Source organism: Theobroma cacao, chromosome 2 (genome assembly GCF_053813885.1).
Source record: "Theobroma cacao isolate CCN51 chromosome 2, ASM5381388v1, whole genome shotgun sequence".
Taxonomy (NCBI): Eukaryota; Viridiplantae; Streptophyta; class Magnoliopsida; order Malvales; family Malvaceae; genus Theobroma; species Theobroma cacao.
In genome coordinates this window covers 47,455,531-47,464,245 of record NC_142640.1, presented here as the reverse complement: position 1 = coordinate 47,464,245, position 8,715 = coordinate 47,455,531, and the positions used below count along the sequence as shown (strand labels likewise).

The window sequence follows — 8,715 nt, the reverse complement described above, 5'->3', positions numbered from 1 at the left end:
GACAACTTTAATGATCATCAAACAATTTGGGTCCAATTACTATTAGTTCCACAATTTTTTGAATCTAAATTATATAATTTTTAAAATTTAAAATTCAAATTATTAGTAATAATAGAGTTACACATTGATATAAGTTTTAATAATTACATTCATATTCAATAAGAGATGGAGTATTACACATATTAATATGAAATTAATGTTTAATATATTATTATTATTATTATTATTATTATTATAAGTTACAATTTAAAAGTGCTATATTATTTTTGCATCAGATTTGAAAAAGGCGAATTTAATTGTGAGTCTAGGGAATGCTCTTGAGTTAATTAATTTTCTCAATTAACATAGAAATATTACTTAATTCTAAGGGTTCTATTAAATGGTTCAATATTTGAAAAAAAATAAATAAGAATAATAGTAGTGTCTTAAATCACGTCGAGAATATATGTATGTGTCTTATTTTATTATTTGAATAATTATATTTTTAAATCATTAAAATTTGTTTAATTTTTTTTGCTTTATAATTAAAGATGAGTGTCATGAGTTGAACTTTAACTCCAACCTCGTACGGCTTTAAACTCTGAAAATAGAGTTTATGTAAACTTATAAATCATGGATCCTCATTGCATTGGCTGTTTACTAGTAAAAGATATGGATTTTTATACTAGTCTGGATTTATCTCGACTCTTGTATCTCTCATGTGAGCGTTATATAAGTGAAGATCTGAGTTTGTTCTGATATCATTTGTCACAAGTCAAAATTTAAGTCCAACCTCGTGTTGCCTTAAGTTTTAAAAATAGAACTTAAGTAAGTTTATAAATTACAAGTTCATTATTCGAACTCAAAAGATATGTCTAATAGATGGTGAAAAACACACGTTTATATACTCAAGATCCATCTCATATTTTATTGATATGTGATATGTGACATTAGACATTAGGCCGATGCTTTATATATATTTGTATTAAAAATAATATTATAAGAAAATGATTACTTATGAATGCAATTATTCCAAAGAAAGTGATCGAAGTAATAACTGTCCCACAAAATATTCTGACTATTAGAAGCCACTATTTGCCATACCACTCATTGAATATTGTCCTTTAAATATTTATTCAAACAAAATTTGTACAAAAAAAGAAAAAAAAAAAAAAAGAAGGAAGGGCACATTGGCCATTTGCTTTGCTATTTTGCTCTGCATATGGTCCTTGTCCCCTCCACTGCTGAATAGCAAACATCAAAACAAGCAATAGCTACATTACCTTGTAGATTGAAGCTGACTAATGATAAGCCCGTCCCACAACACAAAGGATAATGTTGTTTACAACTCAATCTCCTTGCCTCTTTTCATCACTCTTTTCAATTCATATTCTTTATATCAATGCATATGATCATTTTTAGCCAATGATTTTTATATACAAAGTTTTGAGAATAAAATAATAAAATAAAATTAGTGAGACGAAAAAGCATATGAATTATACTTTTGTTTATTCATGATTGGAATAAAAAAAATTTTATACCGAAAACCTGATTGCTTAACATGCAATGGAATCGTTATCATTTTTTTTATCTAAATGTGATTGACTATTTAATTGAATATATATTTTTAGTAAAATCTTAAGCTCAAGATACCATGATAGTCAATTAAGGTTGGATTGCCATGTCTCTTTTCCAAATTTTAGTTTCATTATTTTCTCTTAAGCGGTTGTGCCAATTTTAGTTAAAATTTTACTTCTTCAAAATTCGAGTGTCTACGGTTTGTATATAATTTTATATACAATTAATATACATCTCATTGTATTATAACAAAATTTACATTTTGATCATGTGGTAAGTTATTGTATACAAATTGGTAATGCATCAAGTATAAATTTGATGATGATAATAAAAAAATTATATTGATAAGGTTTTTTATATATAAAAGTGAGAAAAAAAAAGGAAAAATATAAAGGGGAAATGTATGGGCTAGAATGGGATGATAGGCTCATGTCCATGCAAATTCCATAAGTGAGCATGGGAGTGTATCTGACAAATGTCGTTGGGTAATATTGGAAAAAAGAATCTGACCACAAGCAACTTTTTAAAGTAGGACATAGAAAGAAAGCAAAGAAAAAGAAAGAGAGAATGAGCAATGAGACACTAACATTTTATAGTATCTTTTTGTGGGACTTACAGTAAGTACCCTTTGCTTTTCCATGTCTCTTTGTGTGCTCTCTCTCTCTCTCTCTCTCTCTACTCATGTTTGTAGCTGTTGAAACACTGGAAGAGCCCAAAATTCAACAAACAGTGGTTAGTGTATTATCTACTTTCTTCCTTTCTTTTTTGTTTTTTTGGTTCTGACTTCTCTGACTTTGCTCCATCATCCCCATCTCTCTAAACCTCTGCTTTCCCACAATTGTACACCTCTTTTTCTTTCTCTCTCTCTCTCTCTCGGCAATCTTTTCTCCATTAATTAACTTTTCATCTTCAACTCTAACTGTACCATTTGTGGTAAAAACTAAAAAAAAAAAAAACCATCCATAAGCCAGAGCTCTGTCTTGTCTTTTGATACTTCTCATCTCCTAGCTTCCATAGCTCACAAAGTAGCATAGTACTCAACCTTACTTTGCTGCTTCAAAGATATACCAAGTAAGAATCTTTTTCACCAACTATCTCATAGGCTATGGATTTGATTTTTCTTTCTTCTTTTTATTTTTTTGTTTGGGTTAGCTCTTGTTTTGTGTTACTAGTTTAAGCTTCAGCTTTTTGCACTGTTTATTTTAATGTTGTTGAAAGTTTTTTTTTTAATTTACTCTTTGTTTTCTGATGTGGATTTCGTCTAATTCATTTTACCTGAAAGGGCATCTGGGCTCTCTTGTTTTCTGTTTCTTTTTATGATTTTTTTTCCTTTTTAGTGAATTCAGATGCATTTCCATCTCAATTGTTGCAGCTGGTTACTATGCTTTTGGTGAAAAATTAGACAGTTTCCTATTCTGACCACAATTCATTTTCACTTGTTTTACATTCTGAACTCAATACTTTTCTTTTTTCTGAACATAAAAGATAGGAAAAACAAAACAAAAAAAGTTGTAAAAATGGTTCTTTGATTCCACTGTTCTGATAGAGAGAAGTATGGAAGAGAAAAACCCTGAGGTTGAATTTAAAAGAAGGGAAATTCTCTGATTGGGAATAGCAACATGAAGAAGTAGCTAATTGGATAAAGAGAAGTGGAGAAAAATAAACCACTTTTTCCAAGGCAATTCTGTATATTCTTCATGCATGTCAGTTTAAATCCATGAATAAAGCATATATGGATAAGAATCACCTATTGCTTTGAATTACTTCAGTTAAGCTTCTTACTTGTATCCAATTCTCTCCTGCTTTTTCCATTAATCTCTTTGACTGATTAGTTGTCAAATATGTTCTAAAATTAGCTAGGATATATCTAGAATCGGGTGGAGGATGCTACTTATAAATTGTTTTGTTTAAGTATTATGGGGATTGCTAAAAGTGAAAGGTGGAGAGTTAAGGCACTGAATCACTTGGTTAATTTTGTATGTGACTCAATTCACTTAGTACAACCAAATGGCTAGCGCAATATTCTTCATTCAACATCATTCTTGAGAAGGAAATGGACTCAAGAATGTAAATTTTGTTTCTTCCTTAATTCTCCATAGTGTTTGCACTGTGTTTGTGTCTCTCCAATTTAATTCCTCTGCTGAAACAGTTTCTCTTTTTCCTATGTTGATAACTTGTAGATATCAACTAGCGTCTTGTTGCATTCATGTAATGCTCCAAGGAGTGTATGATGCTATTTTCTTCTTTGTTATCTATTTTTACATGTGACCAACCATAGGAAGGGGAAAGCATGTGTAATTTTCCGGGCAATAAATAGCTCAACTCTGGCATGTTTCATGGCCACCTGCAATATCACGTCTTGTTTGTTTAGAGTTGCTAGTTTCAAGTCTCTAGCACACATTTTAGGCTCATTTATTTGGTTAGCTCTTGCCTTAACCTGACTCTAATCTCTTGAATTCTTCTGATATCTCTTGTATATATGCAATAAAGCCTGTCCTCACCTTTTTTTGAGGCTTTTATCAGTGCTTTTTACCTCGGAATATGTCTTGGGTTGTATGCGCCATGGCAATGTGTCCTTGTGTACGGTAACCCATAAAAAAGAAAAAGAAAACAATCTGATCACATGGACGAGCTACACTAGAAACCTCACATGTTGCCCCCTCTATCATGAATAACTGATGTCCCCCTATTCTACTGTAAGGAGAAAAAAACTAGAGAGTAGTAATTGTTATGCTTAAAAATAAAATTTTTTTATGCCTTAATAATTGTCATCAGACCATGTTTTCCTTTTCCCCAAACCAATTTAAGGCAGAGAATCTTCTTTGGCGAAAAGAAATTGTTGCTCTCTGTTAATTGGTTGTATATATTGCTCATGAAGCTGGAAAATTGTACCTTTAGGAAGGAGTAAGAATAGAACCATAGATTAAGAATTAGGTTAATTTTGAGTTCAAATACCAAGTTTGTTACTCCTTATATCCCACGCATGCTAGTGTTGCCAATTATCAGACAGCTTGCTCCATGCTTTTGATATATGTTTTCAAGAGAAACAAAGATATTTTTATTTTTGGAAATATTTGCTAAAATATTTATAAGGGAAGTCAAAAGTTTAAAGAAAGTTTAGAATATTTTTGTGGTGGAGAATTTTCATATCATTGTCAAGTTGTGTGGTTTGAAAGCTTGTTTTTGAGTGGCGTACATGGACAAGCTTGTAGGAAAGAAAGTAGAATTTCAATCTGTAGTCTCCTGATTTGGAAGAAACAGTAAAACCTGAAATCTTGAACAGCAGGCCCGAGGGTTACAGGACATAAAATATGTCGGACCATGAAATTTCTTTGTTGCCCCTTAATCTGTTAGTGGGTAGGTGTATTCATTTTGTCCTCACTTACAGTGTTTTCACAATTCACCCAGAGCTAGATCATCTTAGTAAGAAGTTGGACATGCCTATTACATCCAGCTATTGTTTTGATTTTGTACAGATACAAAATGTGTATGCCTCTCGAGAATTATCGAATGGTATTTGTCTTCTTGCACGTGTAAGTGGAGATTGTTACATAATTTTGTTAAACAGTGTTGTCTATATTCTTAGGGTTGGTTTTTTCTTAAGGAATCAAATAGAAGTTGGCATGCTTACAATAAACATGATGGCTTACTTGTCAGTTTCCCAAGCATGAGAGACTGTAATAGACCTGCCATTCTTACCCTTTGCATTTTTCTTTCTCACCTGTAACTTTTAGCAAATAGTCCATTTTTTTCATGCATGCAGGTGTTGAAGAGCTAACTAACTAGCGCTATTTGCATTCGTACCGGATATCAAAAGCAACAAGCACCAGGCATTGCTGCCTTTACCTGAGCATGACACCACCAAACCCTGGGTTGGAATCTGAAAATGATTCAGAAGCAAGCAGCCAAGTGGCTTCCAACATATCTGCACAAGAAGCAACCCCTGATGCCTCAAAGGATAGCACAACCACTGCATCATGCCTCACAAATCCCATAAAGGCTCAACCAGAAACAGGGTCTGTTTCCCTTGACCTGACTCTTCATTTTAGAGCCACTGATGCTGTGATGAAGGGCACTGGTGACACTAGGAGTGAGATAGCAACCCATAGTTTGTCAGCCACAATCCCAAGGGTTTTCTCTTGTAATTATTGCAGACGCAAGTTCTATAGTTCACAGGCACTGGGTGGACACCAGAATGCTCATAAGAGGGAGAGGACAATGGCAAAGCGTGCTATGCGGATGGGGATATTCTCTGACAGGTATACAAGCTTGGCATCTCTGCCCCTTCATGGTTCTACATTTCGGTCCCTTGGGATCAAAGCTCATTCTGCCATGCACCAAGGAATCATTTCATCACAGAGGCCTATTGATACAAGAGCTGGAGCAAGGTTTGATCAAGGGTATTTTGGAATGCCAATGTTCATGGAAGATGATGATGTTGACTTGTTTTGGCCAGGTAGTTTTAGACAGGTAAATGAAGGAGTTAGTGGTAACCTGGCTTTGGAGTTTGCTCCAAATTCAACTCAAAGTTCAAATATGGGTTTTGTAGCAATGGCATCACCACCAAGAACAGATTCATCTTCGCCCGATCTTACTCTGAAGCTCTAATTATATTAAGGTTCCTTTTCATCTAAACGTGCTACTCATTATGGTGCTCACTCTGTACAGTGAGATGCATTAGCAATGGCTGCTAGCTCCTAAAATTATTTTTGCTAGATTTCTTTAACCGTTAAATTTTCTACTTTTTCCTGTGCCATTGGTTTGCGGCTGATGTGCAAAGTTTGGGGTATGAAATGAAAGCTATAGCTTGCAGTGATGATGGTACTATTGCTTTTTGGCCATGTTTGATGCACCAGATTATGAGGATTACTTAAAGCCTTTCCCCGGAGCAACATTGAGCTATCTGACTAGCGGGGATATTTCTACCATCTTAACATTGTGCTTTGGGAGGCAATAAACCCACACCTATTTGCTCTTCCTTAGTTGTAATTAGAGCTATATGTAGCAAATATTCTGCTTTGGAGCTTCTGTGACTGAGGATGTGAACTATTCATTCATCCAACAAGAATAATATGATAGGTTAAGCTTCCCTTTTCTTATTTGCACCAATTCATGGTATAGAGGCAGGAATTAGGCAGAAATTCTAGGATAAGTCGGTTCAATCTCCTTTCTTTATTCAGATCAGATCAGGTTTAGAGATTAGAACGGATCCAATCTGCCAAACTCCAACCAGATTAAGTCCCAGTTTGTTTGAATTTTGAAAGACTTTAAAGATTGTAGAGTGCTAAAATAAAAGAGGAAGATAATCGCTCAGTTTCATTAATAAGCATAACGATTTTTATAACTTTACAAAAAAGAATGTTAAAAAACAAATAGATAAAATTAAAAGAAAAAAGGTAGCATTACTTGAAATTGTCACATTACTAAGTTTGTGAGTTATCCTTCATATTTGTTTTAACGGTCAAAATATGGTCAATATAAACAACCAAATTACCACCAAATAAAAGAAATTAAATAATCACCAAGTACAAGACATGTAATTAACACACAACCCTACTTCTCTAAATTAAAAACTAACTTTTCACAGAGTATTGCAAGTAAAGCTTAACTTTAATACACCTCCTTAGGGTCAGCTTTTAATACTCCCAATTTGGATTAGAATTCAAATCTATCCTTTAGAGTTATATGTTCCTGAATGACTCCCATGCTTATCTTTGTAAGTCTCCTATGGATAAATAATTCCATTGTTGCCTTGGAGGCAAGGGCACTCATATCTTCCAATGCTCTAGAGCTTATTGACCTCTTGAGCATCTTGGCCATGAAAAACACCTTTTCATTCACCTCATGTTCCTCGGCTACTACAGCTTTTTCTTCTCTTTGATTGGCTTTGTTTTTGCAAACTTTCTCCACGTAACCAAGTTGGTTACAAGACTTGCATGTAACATTTGGTCTGTACTGACAAAAACACTCATTATAATTGTATTTTTTACAATAAGAATAGAGAAGGTATTGAGCCTTTTGTTTACCTTATTTCTTATCACCATTTTTCTTCTCACTTGCATATGCCAGTAAAGCATTTTCTACATGATCTTCCAGCCTCAAAGCTCATCTTTGCTCTTGAACTTGAAGAGCATTTATGAGTTTTGTCATGGTCAATGTGGACATATCCTTCGAATCCTCTAGAGAAGATATCTTTGTCTCAAATTTCTTTGACAGGTTTACAAGGAATTTGTTGACTATTTTTCTCTCTGGTAAATTTTTTCCAAGTAATCTCAACTGATTGACTACTTTCAAAATCTTCTCAGAGTAGTATTTAACACTTTTCTCATCTTTCATCTTCAATACTTTGAACTTTCTAAGCAGATTTAGGACATATTTGACGAGTCTTATCACTACCATGAAACTCAACCTTCAACTTGTCTCGTGCTTCTTTGCTAGACTCACAATATATTATATAAGTAAAAATTGAGTCAGAAACAGTAAAATGAATACAAGATAAAATTTTATAATTTTTCGCAATTTCTTTACTATGCTGCTTTAACTGTGCGATTGTTGGGTTTGATTGCCTCATCTCAAGAGGATTTCCACCAACTTCAATGTTCTCTCCTAGATCGAATGTACGAAGTTACGTCTTCATTTTTACTGTTCATATTAGATAGTTTTCTCTTGTAAAAACGGGTGGAGCGATAGCATTGAAATTTGTAAAAGCCATTTTCTTGGTATTTCGAAGATAGATAATAAAGGGAAAGAAAGAAAAGATAATATCTCTAATATCACGTTAGAATTTTGAGAGACTTAAAGAGATTGTTGAGTCTTATTTGAGATTGCCACATCACTAAGTTTGTGGGTTGTCTCTTATATTTGCTTTAACTGCCAAAACATGATCAACATGTAAAACTAAATAACTACTCAATAAAAGAAACTAAATTACGACAAAGTAAAAGACATGTAATTAACACACAGTCTTATTTCTCCAAATTGAAAACTAACTTTTCACAGTAAAGAGTATTGCGAGCAGACCCTAACTCCAACATAGTTCTAAACCCTTGGCAATTCCAAACATCTTCCCTTTCTATGCCAGGTTTCCTTCTTGACTCACCGCATTCTAGACATCCCTCAGCCTTGGCAACACCCTTATCAATTCCCTTGTCTTCCAAT

At 33.6% G+C, this 8,715-nt stretch overlaps 1 protein-coding gene across 3 annotated transcripts; it reads left to right on the top strand.

Moving 5' to 3' along the window:
* Nucleotides 1-2,125: 2,125 nt before the first annotated feature.
* On the top strand, nucleotides 2,126-6,656 carry LOC18610008 (zinc finger protein 7). 3 transcript variants are annotated; one of them, XM_007045417.3, is made up of 2 exons: nucleotides 2,126-2,289; nucleotides 5,321-6,656. In XM_007045417.3, the coding sequence occupies exon 2, from the start codon at nucleotides 5,410-5,412 to the stop codon at nucleotides 6,163-6,165; it is 756 nt and encodes a 251-aa protein (XP_007045479.1). In that variant the 5' UTR covers nucleotides 2,126-2,289; nucleotides 5,321-5,409; the 3' UTR covers nucleotides 6,166-6,656. The 3 variants fall into 3 exon arrangements, with proteins under 3 accessions (XP_007045479.1, XP_017972096.1, XP_017972097.1); XM_018116607.2 differs by lacking the exon at nucleotides 2,126-2,289 and adding an exon at nucleotides 2,296-2,628; XM_018116608.2 differs by lacking the exon at nucleotides 2,126-2,289 and adding an exon at nucleotides 2,296-2,628 and having other exon boundaries at nucleotides 5,299-6,656.
* The last annotated feature ends 2,059 nt before the right edge of the window (nucleotides 6,657-8,715 follow it).